Source organism: Trichomycterus rosablanca, chromosome 22, assembly GCF_030014385.1.
Source record: "Trichomycterus rosablanca isolate fTriRos1 chromosome 22, fTriRos1.hap1, whole genome shotgun sequence".
Classification (NCBI taxonomy): Eukaryota; Metazoa; Chordata; class Actinopteri; order Siluriformes; family Trichomycteridae; genus Trichomycterus; species Trichomycterus rosablanca.
The window spans coordinates 18,297,508-18,324,253 of NC_086009.1; the positions used below are offsets into that span (position 1 = coordinate 18,297,508).

At 38.1% G+C, this 26,746-nt stretch overlaps 4 protein-coding genes across 5 annotated transcripts; 1 reads left to right on the top strand and 3 right to left on the bottom strand.

Moving 5' to 3' along the window:
* Positions 1-7,907: 7,907 nt before the first annotated feature.
* LOC134335984 (beta-galactoside-binding lectin-like) lies at positions 7,908-13,333 on the bottom strand. Its single transcript, XM_063018651.1, has 4 exons — positions 13,289-13,333; positions 11,279-11,358; positions 9,438-9,609; positions 7,908-8,390 (listed from the first exon to the last, which is right to left on the bottom strand). Exons 1-4 carry the CDS (start codon positions 13,292-13,294, stop codon positions 8,244-8,246), a joined length of 405 nt encoding a protein of 134 aa, XP_062874721.1. The 5' UTR covers positions 13,295-13,333; the 3' UTR covers positions 7,908-8,243.
* A 1,517-nt stretch (positions 13,334-14,850) lies between these two features.
* On the bottom strand, positions 14,851-16,839 carry LOC134300347 (proteinase-activated receptor 2-like). Its single transcript, XM_062985066.1, has 2 exons — positions 16,806-16,839; positions 14,851-15,920 (listed from the first exon to the last, which is right to left on the bottom strand). Exons 1-2 carry the CDS (start codon positions 16,837-16,839, stop codon positions 14,851-14,853), a joined length of 1,104 nt encoding a protein of 367 aa, XP_062841136.1.
* Positions 16,840-17,861: 1,022 nt separating this feature from the next.
* eef2kmt (eukaryotic elongation factor 2 lysine methyltransferase) lies at positions 17,862-21,516 on the top strand. Of its 2 annotated transcripts, XM_063018925.1 has the most exons (8): positions 17,862-18,061; positions 18,140-18,199; positions 18,392-18,472; positions 18,565-18,666; positions 19,310-19,443; positions 20,030-20,280; positions 20,468-20,617; positions 20,722-21,516. In XM_063018925.1, exons 1-8 carry the CDS (start codon positions 17,969-17,971, stop codon positions 20,817-20,819), a joined length of 969 nt encoding a protein of 322 aa, XP_062874995.1. In that variant the 5' UTR covers positions 17,862-17,968; the 3' UTR covers positions 20,820-21,516. The 2 variants fall into 2 exon arrangements, with proteins under 2 accessions (XP_062874995.1, XP_062874994.1); XM_063018924.1 differs by having other exon boundaries at positions 20,468-20,736.
* alg1 (ALG1 chitobiosyldiphosphodolichol beta-mannosyltransferase) lies at positions 19,890-26,344 on the bottom strand. Its single transcript, XM_063018923.1, has 13 exons — positions 26,071-26,344; positions 24,872-24,949; positions 24,696-24,799; positions 24,451-24,599; positions 23,979-24,068; positions 23,766-23,876; positions 23,341-23,462; positions 22,866-22,904; positions 22,709-22,768; positions 22,515-22,625; positions 22,068-22,182; positions 21,816-21,891; positions 19,890-21,150 (listed from the first exon to the last, which is right to left on the bottom strand). Exons 1-13 carry the CDS (start codon positions 26,342-26,344, stop codon positions 21,013-21,015), a joined length of 1,467 nt encoding a protein of 488 aa, XP_062874993.1. The 3' UTR covers positions 19,890-21,012.
* Between the last annotated feature and the right edge of the window lie 402 nt (positions 26,345-26,746).

Here is a 26,746-nt window from a genome sequence, read left to right on the forward strand (position 1 = left end):
ATCCTAAAAGAACAACAAAGTAAAAGAAAAAAGTATTAAGCAGAAGCTTTTAGCACAGATAAATGCAGCTGAACTGTAATGTATAGTGGCAGTAGCATCATGTTATCAGGGAATAAATTATGGAAAATTAACAATGCACAGTACATAGAGCTCTTGTGAGTCAAAAAGTGTTCCCTGAAATAAATATAAAATAGAAAAGCTAGTCTTTGGTTTGGGAATTTAGGTTCTGAGTCAAACTGGTGCAATACATACTGGTACTTTTTACAGACTAAGTTGAAACTATTTAAATTTCCAATGCATACTCTTACATTATGCATAATTTAGCTGGAAATAACTGGGGAGGATTTAATCTTTAATTTATACTCAGTTCTTTGTGTGTTTGGTCTAAAGCCAGCCGCTGCTCATATCCCCATCACTGTCTGTATACATCATTCCACTTTCTCATTCTCTGCAACACCCACTCCTATATTACCTTCATTACTGTTTTGGGGATTTTTTTAATGCACAATGTTGTGCTTTAGTTAAGCGCTCATACGTCTGCAGCTCATGTTAAAGGAATTGTTTCCTCTTTACAAGCCAAGAGTGACCAGTATTGCATTTTGTCATCATTATAGGAACAAGCATGTTAGAGCGGCTCACATTTCCTATAGTAAATAAAATGTACATGTGCAGATAACCATTATATTGCATCGTAACGTTTGTTTGTTAGCTGAGCTGCTTGCACAGGCTTTTCTCGGTAGTGTTTCACTAGAACCACTTTGTATTACATCAGATCATCTAAAGAGACACACTTTGTGAATCAGTGCGAGTGCGTACATGCACACAGAATCCTGCAGTTATCACATTTGTTAAAATCCAGAGCCAAGGCTAAACTGCTGACATAGTAGAAACATAGTACATACCTTAACAGTTATTAAAACATGATAGTCAGTATTAAGCTAAATTTGTGTATTGATTTAAATACAACCCAAGTTTGGGAAAGTGAAAAAAATACATTTAACTTTGTGGCACGGCTTTCTCATTTATTGTTAGAAATTATGATTAACTACAGCTGCTGCCAGTAAAAAGGGCTAATTCAAATGCACCCAGTATACAGAACAAGGAACAGAGTTTTATTTGCCAAGATCTGACTGCATTGGTCAGATGCAGTCAAAGAACCAAGAAAAACAAAGCTCCTATAAAGCAGAAGCCAGCCCGGTAATACTGTCCAGGATCAAGTCAGCTCTACATCAGCATGGGCTTAGTCGTTGCCATGCAAGAAAGCCTCTGGTCCAAAATCAGCACCTGATATAAAGGTTGAATAAATCTTGTCGCCAATCACATAAGGAAAATAATAGCCCTGTTTACATAAGCACTAGCTATAATCAATGATGAACAAGGAATTAAAGCCATACAACAAACCTTCAAAACCCTCAAATGAATCAGTTAAATGTATATTTTAGACATAAAATGTGTAATACTTTTGGAAAACCCACAATAAGCTCATAACATTTGCGACAGTTGAGCCTAGCAGTTAAGGTACTAAACTAGTAATCAAAAGGTTACTGGTTCAAGTCTCACCACTGCCAGGTTGTCACTTTTGGCTCTTGAGCGAGGCCCTTAACCCTCAATTGCTTAGACAGTATACTGTCACACTGGATAAAAGCATCTGCTAAATGGCAAAGATGTAAATATGATAATTCAAAATCTTAACCTCCTAATTAGGACAATTAAGATGGTGTTCCAATCATTCAGGCATGAAAAGAACAACTGGAACTACAAGTTCGTTAAAATTCGGTCAGGACAAACACGTCTCTTACAAATGACTGTGAAATTCTGACTGTAGATGATTTTATTCAAACATCAGCTATGCAGTCCAAGACTTTTAAGAAATGAACCCCAGGATATTTTTTACTCAGTTTTGAGTCTGCACGGTGATCCTTTATAACCTATTGTTCCTGACTGTAAGAAATAGACAGCATTTGAAAAAAGAATGCAGCCAGCGTGGGACCAATACACAGCGGGTAGAAAAGATCCAGGGTACCCAGAGAAAGAAAAGAGAGAGACAGAGCGGGAAGAAAAGTGTCATGCCGGGGATAAGTGGAGTTCACAGAACGATTGACGGAACGAAGAGGAGGGTAGGATGGGGTCCAAAAGTAAAGGTCAGGAATAAGTGAAAGGAACAACATGGGCCTGAATGGTGGAGAGTAATGCACACACATGGACAGCTCTATCCCATTTACTGTGAAAACATTACAGAAGGAGAAATTGAAGTTCAGAAGGTCTGGTCACATCAGGTCATTATATGCAAAATGAGTCTGTGCAAAATTAAATTCGTGTGAATGTTAGAATGAAAGCTGCGTCTCCAAATTATGATGCAAATACAAAAATTATGGTCAGTCAGGGAGCTATTCCATTACAAAACCATGGCCATTAATATACAGTTGCCCCCACTTGCAGCTCTAATAGCCTCCACTTCTTAGAAAAGCTTTCCACAAGATTTTTGAGTGTGTCCCTGGGAATTCATGCCAATTCCATCAAAAGAGCATTTGTGAAATGATGGTGGATGACAAGGCGTGGCTCAAAATGGATCTTCCATTTAATCCCAAACCTGTCAAACCAAGTGTTTATGGATTTTGCTTTGTGCACAGAGATACTATGCTAGAATGGCAAAGGGGCTTTTTACTGTTGCCATATAAAATATAAATACGGATTCTTCAAAAGTTTCCACACTTATTTTTATTTTATTTTACTTATTTATTAAGAATTTACATCATTTAGTAATAGTCAACTTCTGATACATTTTTCCCAGCATCGTACCAACTTTTTAATGCCATTAGCAAAAAATTTTTTTGGTTGAGTGTGTAGCCACTGATGCACCGCTGCTTTCACATCATCATCACATGAAAACCTTCCTCCTCTTAAAGCTTCTTTGAGCGTCCAAAAAGGAGGAAATCAGATGGGGCTAAGCTATAAGCGTCTCTCAGTCTCTCAGACACGACCGATTACTCCTCCTCCCACCCTCATCAATTCCAACCAAAATATAAAAGTGCAGAAAAGCCATTTGTAGGTGTGGCTGAAACACATACAAAACACAGTCACTGTGAGGTTTGTCCACATACATTTGGCTTTGCATTGCAAGACGCAATAAAAACAAGAATCTGTAATTTGTTGATTCACTTTCACTTGAACCGTGTTTAAGTGGCAACCAAACAGATTGGCCGACAAGCTGGATTTTATTTATGGGGTTTGTAAACAAAGCCAGCAATGACTGCACTTATTACAATTGTATGTGGAAGACTGGTCTTATGCCAAGGTCTGAAAAGAAAACCCAAACTGTCACATTGTTCAGGAGGGAAATTTGTCCAGATGGTCAGATGAGATCCAAGAACCACAAAAACAGACTTGTCATGAATAATAAGATGTCGATATGAATCATATTGTCCACAGTCAGGCAAGCTTTATGGTGCTGATACTGGAGTAAGGTCTTTTTCTTTCATACTGTCAAGTCATCATTGTCTTTGTTGTTCCAGACTCTTATTTACGACAAATCTGTTTTTTGTTGGTTTTTGGATCACATCCGACCATCCTGACAACAATTCATTCAGCATTAAGTGACAATTTGGTTTACTTTCTTATCTTGGCCCTATTTATATAGGCACAGAGAAGTCATCAGCTGTTGCCAACCTGTGTGATCAGCATAACTTTATGGACACTGTGGACACTGTGGACTGCATTAATCAAAATTTAGACAGAATATTTTCAGAACTGTGGTTAAAATCTCAGGCAGTGGTAGCTTAGTGGTTAAGGTACTGGATTAGTGATCAGGAGGTCACTGATTCAAACCCTACTACAGCCAAGTTGCTACTGTTGGACACCTGAGAAAGGTCCTTAACCTTTAACTATTTACATTGTATTCCGTTACTCTGAATGAAAGCATCTGTTAAATGCCATAAATGTAAATCTAACTGTAAAACATAAATCCCAAGACTTCTATGATAAACATACGAATGTAAACTGTATGTGTTAAAAGAATATAGCCATAACCTCTGACCATGGCTAAATGTACTACATCCTCATGCATCCAGCTCAATACAGAGCTAGCTAGCGCTTCCAAAAAGCAGACAGAAAATGATAATCACATCTACGCTACAAACCCAGCATGGCTACTGTGTCAAATTTAAATAATTTATGACAGCATGCACAATGGAGTGCTGAGATGTGCTATTGAGCAGTGATCATCACAGCAGCACACACACACACACACACACACCTCACTTTGATAAATGAGCACCACAGTGTTAGAGAGATCACACTGCCCTAGGTGAGAGAACCTGTGTTCCCCGCAGCTAGAATCACACTTGAACACTTCATAGTTCCAGCGGGATTTGAACACACACCCATCCATCTTTATCTGAACTCTGCACCCTCCTTCAGGCTATAACGGATGGGTCCATTATTACACGTTTTGGTTAAGCCATGCTAACACTATAAAGGCCAGCGCTTACTGCCATCATTTTTGTGCTCAGTGTTCAGATGTCGCCTTTCAGGCGAGGTAGCCCACAAGTGAGAGAGAATTCAATTCAACATTATAGCTCAGCAGCTGAAGCTTAAGGGACGTTTTGGGTCAAGTGATTTAAACCCAGAATGAAAAGTAACCAACACAGATATTTCTTTTTCTTTTTTTAGGATTTTAACGTCATGTTTTACTCACTTTGGTTACATTCATCACAGAAACGGTAGTTACTGGTTACACAAGATTCATCAGTTCAAGTTTTAATGACAAACAGAGTCATGGACAATTTTGTATCTCCAATTCACCTCACTTGCACGTCTTTGGACTGTGGGAGGAAACTGGAGCTCCCAGAGGTAACCCACACAGACACTGGGAGAACATACAAACTCCACACAGAAAGGACCCAGACCACTCCACCTGGGAATGGAACCCAGGACCTTCATGCTGTGAGGCGACCGTGCTATCCACCAAGCCACCGTGCCGCCCATGTCATAAATATACATACAGCAAAAAAGTTATTTAATATTAATTAATACTGCAGTGTGGTTCTTTAATTCCCTTTAATTATTTATGATTAAATACATTTGGTGATTTTTCTGTAGCCATTTGGTGTTCTGACCTCCCAAATGATTTCAGAACGTCGAGAAAAGGAACAGTTAATTGATAAATGTGTCCAAATGGATGTAAAATGTAGCCAAGCAAGTTTGAATGTAAGTGTCAGGAACCATGGTGGGTGAGTCTTTTTTTATGACTGCAAAAATTTCTGCAACACAGGACACAGAGAAAAGGAAAATCAGCATCATGAAAATCTGAATTATGAAAATCTGCATCATGAAGGGACAAGTCAATAGCACACGTCGAGCATGCAGCTTCAAGCTGCTCCTCTGCACCAGATTACGTCAGTGCTGATTTAAGCTCTGGCTATTATGAGCCAGTTATTTTTTTATGCAGAGAAAGTAATTGCCCCCTTTTCTGATTGCATGTTATTGCATATTAATAAATCATTCATCAGAGTCTAATATTACACCAAGTAAAATTGTGTGCAACACATTCATTTAATTTATTTAGAAAAAGATTATCCAACACTCATATTATCCTTCTAAATAACTGGGTGCAGCACTGTTAGCTGCTATGAATGCAATATAATGTTATTTAGAATTTAATATTTTAAAATATTTTAGCCTTTTCAATCAGCTCGGGGCTTTGACTGTCTGTGAAGAAGTCATTTTAACCTTACATGTTTAACCTCTCCTGTCGCCGATTGAAAAAAGCAACCCCATATCATGATGCTCTCATGCCCGAAGTGTCAGATGCAGGTGTGAACTGAAATGATTGTGGTGCAGTTTGTTACTTGTTGTTTCTGGCTCCTCTTATACCTTATTTTCAATATTCTTGGAGCACATTCTGTAGAGCTTCTGTTAATGGATGATTACTTGTGGTTCCATTAACTTGTTTAAGAGTGTTTTATGCATTTGTTATTGCTGTGGCTTTTTCTTTTTTTTAGATAAAGCAAGATGCAATTTGCATATGAACATTTTTGCAGCATTAATATACAAAACATTTATTTATTTCCAATATACCAATTTACACATATTTTAGTATCTGAATACATTTCCCCTATTAGTTTAGTCAATTTAAATTTGTGTTTTATTTATGCTTATAAATATATACTTTCTGAAAAACATTATGGGTACAGTGTTAAAAGAAATGCTTTGTAAGTTTAAAGTGGATATATACACTGTGCTTTTACTAAATAACAAAAATAAAAGGATTAACTACTCGTTTCGTATAAGTGCGTGTAAACTGTGCAGTGATTTTAATTCTTCTTTGTACTTTGCTACCATCTAGTGATTTCTTCTTGGTTGTCCTTAATCCTTTTGAATGACCACGTGATTGTAACCCAGCACTTAAACTTGTACCCCGAGGTTTTCAAGTAATAGTTTAAGACTTAACAATAGCAGGCAGACAAGCAGGAGGATGTTTTGAGTTGTTGGCTGCCAATTGAGTCTAAACACACACACACACACAGGGACTTTACTACTATAAGTAGACAACAAAGAAGAACTGTTGACAGCAATGTTACCAACAAAACTGAGACTTTGCTGTTGTTACAGGTGCTAAATAACTAAACCCACACTGCAGTGTTCTCAGTAATCTCATACCTACCTGCATTTTGACGTTCTGCTGTGCTGAAGCTTTCAAAAAGAGATATTATATCCTATTTGTGCAGGACGTTTCTGGTGCAAATGCATTACAGTGGGATGTGACAATATCTTTTGAATCATAGTGAATTTAATAAACAGTCTGAGCCTGCAGTTAACAGCACAGTTGGGAGTCTGGCAACCTTTGTATTATTTTTTTTTTAGCATGAATGCTCTTTGATTGGCCAGTGTACTGTTTGAATAATACAACAAAAATGTAGTCATACATACATTTTTTTAATCCAGTTTTAAAGTTACATACTGCATGCCTTACACCGAGGGTTACAACCACCAACTAAATATTTTTATGATTTAATATTTTATGATTTAATGTGCCTGTCATGTGTATGGCTCATTGGAGAAAACATTTAACTTCTTGTTAGAAAAAAGGGTCAAAAGGTTATAGGGCCCATTGTTTGAATCAAGAATATAATCTGCCTGCACACACACACTAGTTTTTTTTGGAGATAATTAATAATTAATAAGGCATTAAGGAACACCCCCGCCCACCACCACCCCCCCCAAAGATTTAGGAATTTGCTGTGTGTGGTCATATTACAGTATTGAAGTATTTGCATATCGCATAATTTACCATGAAACAGTTCAGATTTCTATCTATAGATTAATGAGGTCAGGTGAGCTCATGGGACTGCAAATAGGGGGAAGTAACCCACCACCAAAACCACAATGACTGTCCACCTGCACATGCAGGATGCATGTGTCTCAGGCCCTGTCACCACAAACAGATATTTTTCAATATATTATTTCCCTCTTTGTGTTTTTAAATTTGTTTAAGATTCTCTATTTTAACTGCCCTAAAATGGCCTTAAACTCTTCCGAGAGTGCCTTCTCAGTCATTTCAATGACTTGACTGCACTCACAAATCAGACATGCAATGCTATCACCAAAAACAAAAGCAGAAAATGGACAAAGTATTGCGCAGAATGTTTGGTTTGAAAGATGCTGGACAAGGCCTCAAAGAATGTTTACTGTATATGTACAATGTTGGGTGGAAGCGCAAAAATGTGCCACTGTCTCTACAAATATGTATCATCACCTCGTTTTTCTGTACTAAAATGCTTTTAAAACACAGAGGAAGAAATATTGTTTGAAAAACCCTTTTAATTAGTGTGATAAAGAAGACCCTATGCCATTAGTGTGATTGTCAATGTTAATATTAGGTAGAAATATTAAAAAAATCATTTACTCAGTTCCTCCATGGTTCCATTTTTATTCTCAAATATACATGTAGCAAAACTGTTGTAACAGATCTTTTATTGCTGCAAAGAAACTGCAATGCAATCTGGAATGGCGTTAAAATTGCCTAGTAAACACTTGTTAAAACAAGTTACACTTGGAATTGTTTTCATCATCATCGTCCAATCAGAACAATTGTGTTGAACACGACTACATAGAACAACAAAGTGACATCATAGGCAAGGTGCAAAAATTTAAACTAAAATCTGACTGTGTGGGATAAATCTACTAAGCAAATGCTGTGCAAGTACACAATTAAGGCAATAGACATTAACTCAGTAATCATCTGATTACTTGATTTCAAAGCTAGAGACTCGGGCATCACCATCAAAGTTTATGTAGTTATACTTTTCAGCACCAGGGCGATTGGGGAAGCTGATCTCCGAGCCGTCAGTCAGAGTGATCTTGAACTCAGTAGCGGTAAATTTGATCTGGATCTAATGGGGAAAATGGCACATCATTATACTTCTTGTAAACATTAAGAAAACAAATTATATAAAAACTCTAGTCTTATATTCCTTATACAGTGCATTAAAAGGCCTTTCCCAAACTGTTGCCACAAGCAAGAAGCATATCCTATATTTCATGTAAATGATTTTTACTAGGAAGAGTTTTTACATACATGTGGCCCAGTGGCGGCTGCTGGTCTTTCAAAGAGGGGAAGCTCATTGTCGGCTTACATCATAAAATTTGTCAATTTATTTATATATAAATGTATAAATTCTCCCCTTTGTTAGTTTTCAAGAAAATGGCATGAAATGGGTTGCAGTTTGTCTTCCGACTTCACTCGCAAAATCCGCGATGGTACTGAAGCTCCCAGCGACAGCTGTCAATCAAAACGGGATTCAGCCTTTCGACTGATCCTCCAATCATCTTGCAGAAGCTCAGCGTCCAGACTCGCCCACAGCCCCATTCACCCCCAGAGACGCTCAGCGTCCGGGGGCGGGACAAAATCGTGGCAGCCCCATAGAAGCAAAGAGACGCTCAGCGTCTGCGGGTAAATGCATTGACGCTCCGGGAACGTATGAGTTAAGTTAACAAAATCGAGTCGATTTGTGATAAGTAGCTGATTCTGAACGAACTCGTCTTCAAGATGAACGTGTTCTAACGCATTTGTAGTCAATGAAATGTTAACACAACTGTACATATTTGACCATTTAATTTTTGACATTTTAGGGGAAGCTGAGCTTCCCTTGCAGTCTTCAGAAATCGCCACTGATGTGGCCATATAGTGTACCTTTAAGCTCAATTCAGTCCATCCTAAAGTAAGAAAAATATGAATCTAGAACCACACTGCACATGTCAGGCTGCCCAACTAAAGTTAGACAACAAAATAGAAGAAAATTTGCTTACAGTTTAAGTGTAAAGTTAATTAGAATAATTAGAAATAATAATTAGAATTGTGGACAGTTATGATTTTTTGATTCATTCTTTAAGGCTCTGTATATGATCAACACAGTGTGAGTTTGATAAAAATATACTACCTTAAACTCCTCGCCATAATTAAAAGGAAATGAACCATCTCTCTGCTCTTGACACCAGTTGCCACCCTGGTATGAGTTGCATACAGTGGTACGGTTGTCCCCATGAGCATCAAAGCGAGGGTTCAAGTGCAAGGCAAGCTCTGCCGGGCTGCTCCCAATGTTAATGGCAAAACTGCAAATATCAAGAAGTGGATAAATATTCAAAATACAATGGATTGCTAAAACATCATGCTATCATTACAATGTCAGTATATCAAATGTTTAAGTAAATCAGTATCTGTTCACAACCTTACAGTTTTAAATGTATGTTTTAAACTTTACACAGAAGGGTGGTTAAATTGATTTGCTTTTTGGCTTTTTTCTGTTCCACACATAGCAGAGTCAAAGTGGTAACTACTGAGATCATGTCATCACAACTAATTGCTAATTATATAATAACATGCTAATTCACATCAGAGAAGAAAAGAGTATTTTTTACTTTAACCTGACAAGGAGAATGAGTCTGAGACTGATTGAGACTTTATTTGGAAAGGTCATATGAATTCTTTAGATGTTCGCACATGCATGCTTAAAAGGGGGAAAAGTCATTCTTTAAAAAGAGCACTTTAGCCAAGTCACTTTAAAGACACATCAAGCTCAAAGTCTTAATCCTGCAGCTGTGATGGAATGAGGACATCTGAGGCAATAATACAGTCTGTGGCCATGGCCAAAACTCCATACTATGTTTAGTTTAGCAAATGGTCCCCTTCTCTATTTTAACATGTTGGTTAAGTTCATTATATTGTGCGTCCTGGTCTGCAGTGTTGGATAGACATGTGGCTACAAACATAAATGCTTATAGATTCACATTTCCCAGTATCATGTTCTTAAAATAAAATATTTAGGTAGTTAAACTATTTAATTGGCATATTAGTAGGGCATTACTAAATGCTACATTACTATTTTATGTAAGTTAGGGTGAACAATAGTACACCTATAGTACAGTATATGTAATTTTACATTTAATTTTTATATTTTGGAAAAGTGTTAAAAAAAGATGCTGTGTTGTATTTGCAAGGAATACAAGCTTTTATTTTCATATATTTTTAATATTTTTATCAGGCCATATCCATTGTTGCACTAGTTGATCAAGTGTCCTTTGAAGGCACTTGATTTTGGGGTCGGCAGCATGTTGATGTAGTGGGTAGCGCTGTTGCTCCATAACAGGAGGGGCCTGGATTCGATTCCCCGGCCAGGATCCATTCAGTGTGTAGTTTGTGTCGTCCTAAGTGTGAGGGTGTGTGTATGTGTTTGCTCTCTGATGGACTGGCAACCTGCCTGGGTGTTCCTTGCCTTTCGCCCAATGAATCAAACCCACTGCAACCCTGACCAGGACAAAGCGGTGGTAAAACAGACAATAAATGTTTCTTTAGGTTTATTTAGGTATTCAGAGCTATTTGAGTAGAATGACCTCAGCCAACTATATGTGGTAAAAGCTTTTTTTAAAAGATAACAATAGAATAAATGCTTTCACCTTTTACTATCTTTTTATTGTTTGATGAAGAACTATGAACGTCTTCTTGTTTTGCAAAACTGTTTTGTAATCACTGACGAGGAACAACGAGGCCATGCCACAAATGAACAGTCACTACAGCCACCAAATTCTTCATCTAAGATGCTTTATGTATATTGTGAACCCAATAGATTTAGTCAGATTGTAAGAAAGCCCACAATAACATTATAAACTTGCATGAAATACATTTCCATTACAGGTGTAAGTAATGTACACAATTTTATGTAATATCTGAACAGTAGTAAGCCACAAATTCCTGACTTATCAAAGGCTCGTAACTTGCACTAACCTGGTGGAATCAGCTTTGGGGACTCCAGTAATGGTCAGGGTTTGTCCTGCTTTAAAGGACATGTTCTGCACAACTACACCCTGTAAGGAAAAAAAGAAACAACTGTTAATCTCGAAAGCATCAGCTGATATGTACACACACACACACACACACACACACACACACACACACACAGAGTTATAAACTATAATTTGTTAAGAAGCATCACCTATTACATGAAGAACCAAAAGTCCATTATTAAGTGATCCCATAATCACATGTTTCTCCCCACTCTACTTTGTCCTGCTTCTAGAGGCCCAGTGAGCTGAATTATGGACCGTCTGTTTCCACTCAAGCTTTTTTGTTTAGAAATTGGGCAATGAGTCAGGAAAAAGATTTATACAGTTAAACACGGTGTGTTATTTTCCTCCAGCGGTTCCTATAGCTGCAGCTGGATTGATGAGGAATAAGTCTGTCAGATTTTCCTTATTGTACAAAAACCATCAGGATTAAGGTTCAGTACTGTACATGTGGCACAATCCATCTGGAAAGTTCCACACTGTGGAAAATAAGCAGTTGTGCACTAGACCGCAGATATCAGAAAAGCCTAAACCGCCTGTTGGGCCTTGACACATGATACTGTGTTGGCATGGAGAGGTAGATTTTAATAGCTCCATTTAATCTTGTCCAGCAAGCAAGGCTAAATTTGGCAGTGGAGAGAGACACAAAAATCTGGTCAATCTTAAGGACCGAGACTAGAAGAAAAAAAAAAGAACTAAAAGGAGAGAATGGAAGTCATATGAATTCTTTCCACATTAAGACTTCTGCTTTGTAAACTATGCAATCCAGGTCACAGTTCACAGCTGGTGAAGAAATGCACTCATATGAGTGTGAAATGTCTCACTTTTTCTCCATCTCACTTTCTCAAATACTAAAAAACTTAATGAAGTTCAACTCAATAATCACACACAGTGTCACCATGTGAGTTTATATTTATAGTACTATATGCAGCATGTGATACTAGTTTTGTTATTTCTTTTTGTTATTTCATATGTTCACTCTGTTATCCAAATTTCAACTAAATGTAACTCTTTCTATAATCAATAGTACTCTATTTTATATATTTATTAATGTATTATGGGCACTCAAGTGGCACAGTGATATATTACAACAGCCCACTACCACTGGGTTCCAAGGTTCGAATCCCCAGAGGTGCTATAGGCCAGTCAGGCATTTACATACAGACATGGTTGGCTCTGCCTGGGGTAGGGAATGTCCGGGGGGGTGTCGGAGACCCTGCGATGGATTTGCGTCTTGATTTGCTTTGTGCTGTACAAAGGCACATTTTATTAGATGATGCAAAATAAGAGCTGGAAAGGATTTTTCAAAAGCAATGGAATTTAAAACCACAAAAACATGGAAGGGTGGCTTAACGGTTGAGCTGATAGAGTGGATGCTGCAGAGCAACAAGGTTCCTACTTTTCCTTTGTGTAAGTGATGAACAATAAACTTGCAAGGCAGCCTCCATGCCCACTGAGATGTGAAGCTCACTTGAATGTATATTTATACTGTTAACCCAAATTTATGAAAATATTAGTTCTATCATTGTCACAGGAGGATGAAAACTGTTGCAGAAATCATTATTTTTAAAAAATGCTGTGAAATATACGAAATATGAAAGTATGTACACTTCAACTCTTTGAAGTTACATAATTATAAGAATATATTATAATGATAATCAATTTTACTGCAATAAAAGTTTGTTAGAATAACACATTTAAGTCCTTATTAATACAGCATAATTATATACTGTAAGAAAGAATGTTTATATTGAACTGTATGTACATTAAATAGAAGCTGCATGGTGTAAAGCACTGCAGTGCCACTCCCTTTCCCCAGATGGGATGCATCACTGTCACTGATACAGAGCAGAGCAGTGTGTAGTATATGCAGTTATAATATTTACATAAAACCAATACAAGTGAAGCATACATGATGAAACAGACACATTAAGAGTAATAAAACACTCACGGTCATTGTTGCTGTTCTTGTTCCTTCTATGACAAACTTAAAGTGAAGACTCAGAAGAAAAAGTCACGCTGCGGTTGGAGCTTTTATAGCATCGTTCTGAAAGGCGGGGCAAGTCGTGATGATTGATCGATACAGTATCCAATAAGATTCTCTACTCTGAAGTCTCTGACCAATGACAGTGAAGCTAGGGAAAGGAAGCAACCTAAGGACTGGAACGCTGACGGAGATAAACTTTATTCCCGGCAAATTTTGGCAATTTGCTGCTGGACTAGGACCAAACTTCAGTCCTAGACTTTTAGACTAGTCTATTACACCATGTTTTACACCCCTCTTTACAGAAGGCAGACATTTCTTGAAGCTTCCAACTACTATTATTCCAGTTAATGTAAACTAATACCTACTAATAACCTTTTTTAAAAACAATTGTATTTAAGCTCCTTAATCTCCTTTTGACAACTTAGCTTAAGTGTGGATGGATGTTCATAAATAATGTAACACTAGTTTTTTTTGTGTATCTGTTATTGTTCAGTGGCAATTTTACATCTCATTTTCTACCAGTCAAAAATTTGACACATTAAGTCATAGATTTACTTATTTATTAGGATTATAACATCATGTTTTACACACTTTGGTTACATTCATGACAAAAATGGTAGTTATTCGTTACACAAGATCAGTTCACAAGTTTATTGTTAAACAAGTTTACTGTCATGTACAATTTTCTATCTCCAAATGACCTCACCTCACTGCCTGAGCACTCACACAGAGACAGGGAGAACATGCAATTTCCACACAGAAAGAACCCGGACCACCCCACCTGGGAATCAAACCCAGGACCTTCTTGCTGTGAGGTTACAGTGCTACCCACTGAGCCACTGTGCCCCCCTCAAGTCATAAAATGTCTATTTACATTATTTGAAATACTACTTTTTCGTTTGCAAACGTATGTGTTCTTGGCTTTAAGCTGCCTTATCACTTTGGATATCAAAACTGAAATATCTTATTCACAGTATTCAGACCCTTTATCTGCTATTTTGTAGAACCCCATTTGGCAACTATTACACCTAAAAATCTTCTAGGATTGGGTCAGTTTATCCCAAAGACAGATTATCTTAAGCTTCATCGGATTGGAAGAACATTGGAACATTTTTGGCATATTTATGGGACTAAATTTATTATTTCATAAGGATAAAGTCAGCTGTAACAAATGAAGTTACTGGGACAGTAGCAAATACAGACATAGGTCAGGAGCTTTAGGTAACATTTACATAAAACAACAAAAAAAATGTGCAAATTATCCTTAAGATGTGTCTAGTCCACCTGCTGCAATTTAAATTGACTGGACATAATATGAAAAGACATGCCTGTGTTTATAGCTGCCCACAGTTTACACTGCATTGTCTGACTGTCTAACTGTCTCTTAGACAGTTCCTAGAGCTTGCATTTTCACTTTAATTGTAATCTCATGTGGAACCAAGAGAAAGTAGCAAGAGTACTGAATTTCCTAGATTTTTATAGTCCTTTGCGATGTTTGATTTACTTAAAAATAGTACACTTTTTCTTTAGCAACTGCTAGTCTGTGTGCCAGTTGTGTCAGATGTGTAAGTGCTGCTCTGTCTCTGGTTGGCCTGGTTGTTGCTTTTGGAAAATTTCAGAGCACTGAACGAGACCTTCATTCTTTTGGCTGTTCGCTCACTGCGACACATCAATGTATTCTTCACATGATTTCTGAACTCCTCAGAGATAAAATAATACACAAATGGGTCAATACAGCTGTTAAGGCTGGACAGGCACAGTGCAACAATGTATGCGCCATAGACATCATTCTGAAACCCAGCAGCCAGCTGAGAGTAATGCACCATCAGTAAGATGTTACTGGGAGTGAAACACACTAGGAACAAAACCAGTACAACAATCATGAGCCTGATCGCTTTCTTTTTCTTTTTACCACTGCTGGAATCTATAGTGGAATTTCCGAGATGGTAAAACATCAGCACATACGCCACCACACACACAATACAGGGAACTACAAATCCCACAATACCCATAGTCAGAAAGTATGCAACAGGTAAGTGTGACTGACTGAAGCGAGCAACATCATGACAGGTGGTGATGTTGAGATTACTGATTTTAACTGTTTGGTCATACAGGTATAGTGGAATACTGAGGAGCCAGACCATAACCCATATCAACACAGATACACACCCTGCTACCCGGTTGTTCAGTTTATTAGAAAGTGGGTGCACAACTGCCCAGTAGCGGTGCACACTGATACATACTATGAATAGAGTTGAACAGTACATGTTGCTATAGAAAGAGCCCACCAGCACCTTACACAGTGTCTCTCCAAAAATCCAGTTATTGCCATTAAAGTGGTAGGCAATCTTCAGTGGAAGCCAAATAACAAAGAAAAGGTCAGCAAGTGCCAGACTGGCCATTAGGATGGACGCTGGATGCCTTTTCTTGGTCCTAAACAGGAAGACCCAGATGGCTATGGCATTGTTGGGTAATCCGATGATAAAAATGATGATGTAGATGACAGGGAAGACGACTTTGGTGAGATTACTTTCCAGCATTTTCCTTGAAGTAAGGGTCGCTGAAACACCCCATTCATCTTCTTCAACTTTGAAACCTTTATAGACAATTCAAAATGTTTGTTAAAATCTTATGAGGTAGTACCACTAAGTCAACAAGTCTAGCCTAAAACATTAATTTAATGACAAAGCTGTAGGGTCAGATTTAGCTTAAGAGTTTCAAACTCAAACAACATCACACCACAACAGCTGTTGTGAGCAGGGATGAAGAGGAGAAAATGTCATCTAATACATTTAATAAAGTTTTACAGTTGCAATTAAAAATATTCAAACACCCCCTCAAAGCTTATTAAGATTTATAACTCCTTATTCTGCAGAACTAGATAATGCTTTAAATGAAGTCTCAGTCTCCATATTTAAATCCCATAGAAAGTGTTTAAAGGATTTAAAGTGAGCAAGTGCAGCATGAAAGGTATCAAACCTCAATAAGCTGGAAGTTTTGCATTAGAATAATGGACAAAGATTCCTCAAGTGGGGTGTCAGAAGTGTGTTAGCACTTACTGAAATAAGCTATTAGAGATTATCAAGGCAAAAGGATGTTCTACCAATTACTGAATCTGGGGGTTAAAACAGTGTGCATGGACATCTGTCAAGAGAATTAGATGTGCTCATTTAAAATCAGTGAATCTGACCTATTGAGAGACCCTGACCAGGATAAATCAGTGGCAAAACAGACAATTGATAAATTATTGAATAAATTAAATAATTAATAAAACTTGTGAAATCATGTTTTCAAGTTCAGTTCTTTACACATCACCATAATACATGTTAAAGTGAAGAAGGATGAATATTTCTGATTGCAACTGTACAAGATAAAACAATAATCTGTGCATTACTGGTGTGTATTCTAAAGTTAAGAACAAGTTAAATTAACAGAAAATCAAGAAAGAAAGAAGTTGAAAGTTTCAGTTAAAAGAACATACCATGTAATACCAGATCTCTGTTCAGGGAATCCATAGTAAGCTGAGTCCTGCAATAATCTAAAAAATAAACCCAGAAGTTTCAGTGTCAGACTGAAGAAAGCTGTTTCCTGGCTTCAGCAGCAATTTTCACAACTGAGCTTCCGTATTGTGCAGACTCACATTACAGGTGTTTCATGCAGCTTTATTTCCGTTTTTTATAGTTTTATTGATGTGGTTGAGGTTCAAAGTTCAAGCGTAAAACCACGCATCAACATAAACTATCACATCCGCCCAATTTTTAACCCGAAAGACCATGGCTTTAATACAAAGTTTCATTGAGGTCCAATATAGGAGAGGACAGGGTTGGTTGGCACACGTTGGTTAATCAATCAAACAATCAATCCAGGAATACTATATTAAAATTACACTATATGGAAAAAAGTATTCTAATTACTACATTTAAATGTTTCAACCACATCAATTGCTACCAGGTGTAATAAATCCATTATATAAAGGAAATTATTGCTTAATTTTGCAGCAAGAGTTTAGGGAAGGTCCTTTCCTTTTACAGCATGACTGTACCCCTGTGCATTAAGAAAAGCTTGGTACAGAGCCCTGACCTCAGCTCCACTGAAAAGCCTTAAAATAAACTGGAACATCAATTCAGGGTTTCTTTACCAATATCAGTGCCCAGCCAAGCAGCAAATGCTTGTTTGACTGAATGGGCACAAATTCCCACAGACATGCTTTAAAGTCTTGTGAGAAGCCTTGTCAGAGAAGAGCTGAACAGATCACATAGAGATCACGTTATTTGTCATTTGCTTTTGAAATGGGACCTCCAACAAGCTCATGGTAAGGAGTCCAAAATACTTTTGAACATACTGTATAATCAACAGGTAGAGAGATTTTTCACACCCGGGGTGATTTGTTTTCCCATCCGTTTTCGCTTTGCTCGCTGTGATTGGCCAGATTTGTTATTTCCTATGTGTGCGAGGCTCTCAGCGAATAATCGCACAGAACGCTAGCTATTAGCCAATCCAATTAAGGGGGCGGGTCAAGTTACCAGAAAACAGTGGGAAAAACACCTCATGGTCTGTGTGTCCACAATCGTGATGTTATTGTTTATTAAATTATATTATAATTATAATTCCTGTCATTAAAGTGAACACAGTTGGTAAAGTGAAATGAGCAACAATACGGTTCATGATGTGATTTCGTCATGTCATTTCCAGAAGCTATTTTTCGCCATGTGTCGTTTACACACATTTCCATGGCAGGTAAGCCTGATTCACTCATTTATATTTACTACAACAAACTGTTACTGCAAAAAAGTAAATATTCACGTATTGTTTTAGTCTTTAGAAACTGAACTCCAAACCTCACCTTCAGAAGTCATTCTGGACATCCTGAAAAAGGTACACAGTCTTTCAAGCTGCCTCACAGGTCTACAAACACGTCTCACATTTGCACATTCGTTATAGATCCTGGTATTTTCAATTATAATAAAGGTCCAATTTTTGTTACCCGAATTTGAGCAGTACGTTGGAATTGAGTATTTGTATTTTGAATATAACAAGACTATTTAGAGTGACACTTCTTTTCCCCAGACATGTCTTCATGCTGTCTGTGGTAAACACCCCCCATCAGTGAAATACAGGAGACTCTTCCTATCAGAATTAATAAAAAGAGTAAGTGGACTTTTTCTTTTTTTATTTCACTTAGTGCTGTCAAAAGAGTTTAATTGTTTAATGGTTTCATTATGTCATGTTTTGTTTTGAAGCATGAGGCTACTGCTTTAGAGCCATTAGATGAGCTGTATGAAGCACTATCTGATGTCGTGGGTGCTGAAGAGGAGGCAGTGTGTTACAAAACATACTTTCTGGTAAAGTACACTTAAATGCATTTACATCACACCCACCATCATACAAATCAATAAAGTTAAAATTTGAGAGGAATGTATGTAATCTGATTAACTTTGAAGTATTTAGTGCAATATACTTTCATTTCATCACACTAGTATGTTACACAATTTTAATTCCCTTAGTGTTGCTAAGTTGCCCTGCTTACTGTAAACAGTAATAAACATCTTGTATATTCAGTCTGCTTTTTCAGAGCAACATTCTTTAAAAACCTTTAGAAGCACCTATAATGGGCAATAGAAGAAGGTCTACTGGTCCAACGAATCATGTTTGGCACCAGGATGCACTGTAGGACAATCCACCTTACAATGTAGTTCTTAATAGACCTGGCCATGTGTCAGTAATGTCCTGGTATCAGATACCATGGGAGTCCACATCTCTACAAGCCAGAGCTGTTTTGACAGCATATTAAGCTGGTGGTCATACTGTTTTGACACGTCAGTGTGTCACCAAGCTTTAATGTACCTAGTCAGGCCTAAGCTTGAAAAAGTAGTATCGGATACATATCAGGATTTATTGGCAGGTTTCAATAAGTTATGTTTGATAAAATTATTTGTATCAGTAACCTAAACAATCAGCCGGAATGTGATGTGAATTCTCATGCAGCCTTCAGGGGAGCCGATGAGTCTAGAAGAGAATGTAGCAATGATCTCAGGAGGCACCACAGGCCTGGTCACATGGGAGGCCGGACTCTACCTGGCAGAGTGGGCTTTGGAAAACCCATACTACTTTAACAAAAGGTACCACACATCAATCCTTCATTCATTTTTACCAACAGCTCTGATCATTTCAGAGCTGCATAGAAATGATGGGTGCAAGGTGGAACTGCCACCTGGTCACTCAGTCACTAATGGAAATTTAGAGTAATCAATCTATCATTTGCATTTATTTGTGAGGTGGAAGGTAACCAAAAAAGAAATACCCTTGCACACAGCAAAATCATGTACCTAGTTAAAGATGTCCTATTCCAAAACCATGCGCATTTTCATAAATTTGGCAACCCCTTGTGGTCCTGAAGTGCTAAGGCATGTGACAGAATCACTAGAGCTGAAGAAATGATTACACACATTAGTAAGGTAGACATTAATTTTCATTAATACCTACCTTACTAATGATAGAAATCCAGTAACTAGCAAACTTGCTGCATTTTCCTTCTCATTAATGAATGAACGAGATGCAACTAAAATAATTACAAAATCATATTTATTGCAGTTATTTAGTTATTCCTAATTATTTTCTGAATTGTTCTATACAATGCAGGCAAAAATGGTACTGTTCCCATCGATCACTCCGTACGCTGAACTCTTTTCTCTGCTGTGCCCACAGGACTGTGCTGGAGCTGGGCAGTGGAGCAGGACTCACTGGTATAGCAATCTGTTCAGCTTGCAAACCCATGAAATACATTTTCAGTGACTGTCATCAAAGCGTGCTACAGAGACTTAATAATAACATCAAGCACAATGGTTTGACCGAGCAGGATGATACAGGAGTATCGGTGTGTGTGGAAGAACTGGACTGGAAAAACGTGAAGAAAGAAGAACTGCAAAGAATTGAGGCCGATATCATCGTAGCAGCAGGTGAGTGGTCGATCGTGATTGCTTGTTTCATAATAGTTCATTATATTGATCATGTTTGCAACTAATTTTGAAATAACGGGCAACTTTATTTACTGATAATTGTATTTTTATCATTAATTAAATGTTCCATCTTTGTTTTTTTAATGAGCTAAATAAAACACTAGTTCATTATTTATCATCATTACAGATGTGGTTTATGATCCTGATATAATTGGCTGTCTGGTAAGTCTTCTGGACAAACTTTTGAACTGTAGAACCCAGCAGAAGAGTCCTGAAGTTTACATTTCTTCAACCGTGCGCAACCCTGAGACATACAGCTACTTTAAGAATGAACTGGGTGAGTTAAATATCCATGTTTGTAATAATAACATTAAAATGCATAATGCAACGTCAGAACAGGCATTCCTGATGAATAAAAAAGTAACATATTGTTGTGTACAGAAAAGGCTGGTTTAAAACATGTCATCATTACGAATCCCATCATGCAAGTCTTCCCGTACGATAGAACATCGTCCATAGAAATAATCAAGGTACATTGATATGGCAAAATGTTTTGTTTTTTTTGGAATAAAGTGCTCATGTACATTGTATTTACACGTAGTGTGCTTCTTATTCTCATGTTCAAGTTTTGTCCAATGGAATTGCTGGAATGCTGATGACCTAAAATGTTTGTTACCCTGTACGATTAATGTGACCTGACCTTATTGTTGTTGGTATCAATTTAGCTACTGTTCAGTCACAGTGTTCCTTAAACAGAGGCAGAACATTTTGGTCCCAGTTCTCATCCCACCGTTGCTGCCCGCTTTCACGGAGGTTTCTTCGGAAGAGGCTCAGTTTACCCCCGTCGTTGGGGAATTCTGAAAACAGTATCTGTGTACAAGTAACACAAAGATGAAGCACATACAAATAGCAGTGATCTATAATTAGATTTTTTGCTGATTAAATTACCTTAAAATGTAAACATCAATTACTTTACATTTAAGATTTATTTAGCTTAGTTTAGTGCTTATTGAGTAGATAAAATATCAGGAACAAAACTTTGGTTGGCAGTCCTAAAAAGGGCCCAGGTAGAAAGTTAATGAAAAAGAATTGAGAGATAATTAACACATTTTATTTTTTATTTTTTTTCAATGCTGTGCTTATGTCCAGGCAAAGAGGAGGTCATCCTTTCTTTATATGTGTGTTTTGAGAGACCGTAGGTCTCCTGTCTTAATAAAAATGTTAATGGACATCAAACCAGCGCAGGAGCTGTTCACTTGCTCACAGAAACGCATTAACACCACATTGAACAGTAACATTAGCAGATGTTAACGCTAAGGGCAAGGCCATTGCTGATTCCCAAGCTAAAACAAATGAATTGGCATCCTGTCCATGGTGTGTTACTGCATTGGAAAATGTACCTACCTTGACCCTGAACAGGATAAATCAGTGGTAAAACATGAAAATGATAAGTACGATATAAAGTATTCTATCAGCCCAGATGTCTGTGAAATATATGTGAACTAACGTATTTCCAGCAATCTCACATTTCTCACCTTTAGTTGCTCAGACAGCTCAGATGAGTCTTTGAAGATCAGGCCATTCTCCTCGTGTTTCACCAGCTCGTCCAAGCTTAAAAACAGCCAGGATGGAGTGTTATTATAGAATAGAAAATCTGATATGACATTTTCAGCATCTATCAAAAGTGCTCTGTTGCCATTAATTCATTGGTATATACTGATGCAAGGCCATTTCCATCATTAGACAGTAATTTCTAATATTCACTAGTATAAAGGAAGTGAACTCACCACTGAAAGTGTATGGCACAGACGGGCAGACAACAACCAAACATGTCCACCACCTTCATTGGAAGGTCAAGACCACTTGAAGACTTGTGTAAGCAGACGCCAAGATCAGCCGAACCTGAAATGCAAAACCTTACAATAATCAGATTGAGATTTTCCCAAAATGTTCAGAAGGTCAGATTTTATTATAAAACCTGTAAACAGTATACACATTAAAACCCATCAAATTTTAAATGTCAAGTTCATATTTTCATTTATTTTAGTTCAGTTTACTGATTACTGAGTACTCATTTACTGACGAGCTACACATTTAAGACCTGAATAGCCAGGACTTCTCATCGAACATCAGTGCCTGACATCAAACTTATGCTGGGTGAGATGTGAAACCATGCTTTGTTCTGACATCCTTTTAAGAGCCTATTGTGTAATGACTGGTGACTCTTCTCCTACCAAGCAGAACTGGATAATCCTCAGCTTCCAGCCATGGAGTACAAATCTTCACATGTTTTAACTCCTTGGAATTGATCATCTTCTGATAATATTCCTTTTGAGGGCCTTTGCCTGCAGATATAATGGGAATGTAAACATTCAGGTGTGCACTGTCTACAGAAAAATGTACTGTTTATCTCATGTATAGTAGATACCTGTGATGACACAGACTAGTGATGGAAGACGCTCCCCTGCTTCCACAAATCTTTCATAATCTGTTAAAAAGTAGAAGTACACTACACTATGACACTTTTCCCAATTTTATCCACAAGGATTGCACAATAATGCAGTTATAAGTTGCGCTTATCTTACCTTCCAGTGCCTTTAAAAGAACCGAGAAGTCCTCATCCTCTGTTGGAGTAAATAAAAATGTCAATCCTTCTGAAATTCATGAACTTGAATAGTTGAAGTGTAATTAAAACCAAACTTTAGATTTAGATAAGCATTAATGGTGCCAATTATGAAGCAGGGGTTTCTTTTTTTACATGGCAGCCTCTAAGCCCATGGCAATTTTAAGCTTGTTTGACTGTAAACAGTGATACCTGCATTCCAGCAGCCTTAAATTTGTAACAGAAATGTTTTACATTGTTGTTCCTGAATTACATCCAAACATTCTTCGACCTCGAGTAGGAGATATTGCATAAAATAAAAATCACAGTGTATGCAAACAGTATTCCATCAAAAAAGGTTGGGGAAGCCATAAAAATCCTGAAACCCCCATCACATAGATTTTTCTTACAAGTCTATGTAAATGTAAAACTGTATATGGAACTTATATGGTACTAACCAGTCCAGCTTGTGCTGCTGATAAGAAGTGCAGGTCGTCCAGGGGCTAGCACCACCTCTCCTGTTTTAGAATTCCGTTCAGTAAATGCAGACAGCTCAACGTTTTCCTTGCTCATTCCAGAACTGTGCAAATTAAAATTTTTTAATATAGTTAACACATGGCCTAAAACATACCCGAGACGTGTATGTGAACGCAGTTGCTCTGAGTAATGTTAAAATGACCTTTAAATGTAAAATGCAGAAAGACTAGCCTACACCTCCAATTTCATGTTTTACCACTGCGCTGGGTCCGTCTTCCCTTTACAAAAGTTAACATGACATCAGAAACTTGTAAATGATGCTGAAAGAAGTTGGGCCTGACCAGGTTAAAGAAAATGTAGGAGCAGCATTGTCGACATGAATGAATGAACCTTAAATGAACCTTACCAAGCTCGGAATGGTGGGTAAGCACTGGCCATATGAATAAACAGGTCATGTCGAAGCTTTAAAGGTGTTTCTCGAAATATTGAAGGTGGTTTGTCGTATAAAGTCGTTGCCCTGGAGAGGAATTGACGGTCATAAGTGGCTTGTTTTACAAAGACTTATAGCTTTAGTTTACTTAACAAAAGTAGATTAAAAATCTTTTGTAGCAGGACTTACTTTATGTTCCAGTTCTTCTGAAGATCATGTCTCATTGCATTCGTGACACACAGATTGTGGTCAGAGAATTTGCCGAAGAATTTCTCATACCTGACAAAATAAAAATAAAATGTACAATGACTGTTTTACTTCTTACAACTTATTATATTTACAGTTACGTTTATATGCAAGATTTAGTGAGATGCAGTAAATGCATCTATTAGAAAGTACGTAGAACAGAAAACCAGAATTGTCAACCTAGGCTAAGAGGACTTTTGTTTGACTGGTCTGTTGCAATCCAGAAGCCACTATGAAGTAAAGCTGCTTGTGGTAAATTGGTGTGGCCTGTGTACCTTTGGCTGACAATGAGCATCCTAATACCATTAATCAACCTCATTCTAATAATTTTTAATGCTTAAACAGAAACATCTGAACCTCGGTAAACCTTAGGAAACTAAAGCACTAATATACACCAAAGCAACAGATATCTTACCATTTTGCCAGCTTCACCAACACATGTTTCTCCCCATGAGTTAAAGCCATGATGGAGTATCCATAATTGTGCCAGTCGATGATGAACTGAGCTCCCGTGATTCGACTCACCAACCACGTTACTGCAATACTCGGCAGCCCAGGAGGATTCTAAGCCAAACAAGATAAAAGTTATTCTACATCACGTAATGCTAAGATAGATCTTTTCCACCTAATTTTACCCAAAACATCGTTTTAACTGGATACCTGTAGAAGTATATAAGCCTGATCCTCCAGCTTCATTAAGATGTAAAAGAGCTGCAGACACTGCGATATTACCTTGGTGACATATCTAACAACATTAGGGCCAACTGAAAACAAAGCAGATGGTAAATAAAAAAGAAATACAATTTGTGTTGATTTTAGAATTAAACTTGAATTACCTTTTAGCCCTTTGCGTTCTGAAATGGAAACAATGTCGATTCGGTCATCCTCAAGAAGGTCTTGATGTGGTTTAGTACCTAGAAGAGTATCACATCAGTCAGGTACTTGTATGCAGTGGGATACTTCAGTACACCTTTATTACAGTAAACAAAGCATTTATCAGGTCAATGATGTTGGCTAAGAAGGCCTGGCGAATAAATTCATCCCTAAGGTTTCTAAAGGGGGTGAGGTCAGGCTTTTATTCAAGCTTGTTAAACCATGTCTTTATGGACTTGTGAACAGAGGCACAATAAATATTATACGTAATTGATTGTACACATCTTTTAGCAATTTATGTGGCTGAAACACCTAAACTCAGTCATTAAAAGGGGTGTTTATATTTGGTGCCTTGGTCCTTGGACCTGGAATAGGCACCAGAGCCACTGCAACCCCGACAAATGTACTTAACTGAAGATAAAAATATTACCTACTATGTTAGAGCACTTTATAGCGTAAATGATACACCGTATTAATCCCCTCTACCACATTTCAATGCTCTACTGTACTGACAATGGTCTGTATTCCAGAGCTCAGTTAATTTGACCAGTTCTGACCCCTTTGTGGCTCCACAAAAGTAAAAATAAAAAACACTGTATAAGTGTTAGTGTTATTAAGGTGCACATCATGGTGACAAAACCATAATGTTGTCAAAAACGTTCACTAGCCATGTCTGGGCCCATCATACATTCTCTTACCCATGAATTTACATATCCAGACTTGGGGGCCAACCGCTGGCAAATTTGACCAGTTCTGACCCATTTGTGGCTCCATAAAAGTAAAAACACCTTTTAACTGTTAGTGTTACTCACCCTACAGATCATGGTGAGCTTTTAAAGTGCACATAATGGTTACTAAACCATGGTGTTGTTAAAAACTTCTCCCAGCCATGTCTGGGCCCTAATTCATTCTCTTACCCATTTATTTACATATGCAGACTTGGGGGGCAACAGCTGGCAAAGGTTCCAGTCCACCTTCACTTGTTCCCACTGCACTAACATCTAGGGGTAATTGAAATCAGGGTGTGGTGGGTAAAAAGAAACCAGAGTACCTATAGGAAACCCATGCTTAAGTCTCCAGGGTCCATGCAGTTGTGCGGCACCCTGGCGGTGTAACTGTGAACCTAACTGTTAAATGTTGAGTATTAAAAGCGGTGATTTACCGAGGAAGCCGATGAGAGTGACATTATATCCATGCTTGCTGAGAGACAGCGCGTGATACTGCATGCGCGGACTGCGGCCCAGATCACCCAGCACGAGCACACACACGTTCAGGTGAGCGAACGGGTCGCGCGCTTTGAGTCCGCGCGCCAGTATAAAGATGAACAGGACCACGCCGACCGGCAGCAGAGCCCACTGTAAACTCAGTCCTGCCACCAGTCCGACCAGTACCAAACACACGGTCACCAGCAGCACCGCCACATTAGCATCCGCCATCGCTGTCTTCCTATATATGACGTCATTACGAGAGTTAAAGGGCCCGCGCACTATTATTGCTCATTTAGTCAATTAACAATCTTTTTTCTCCCCCTTTAGCGCGTCCAATTGCATTGACACTCCGACACGTGGGCAGCAAGCCGTATGCGTCTTATCACCCACACATTGACGAGAGTTGTGCCACCTAGCGTTGTGTATGGAGAGACACACCCTAAGAGCACTCCTTCCCCATCTCTGTGTAGGTGCCTCTAATCAGCCAGCAGAGGTCGTAATTGCACCTGTCTGACAGAGAGAGACCCCATCCGGCTTAGTCCTGCCCATCTGAACGACAGACCAATCGTTGTTCATGTGGCCGCTCAGCCTCAGCCGGCAGGCAGAGCTGAGATTCGATACGATGTATTC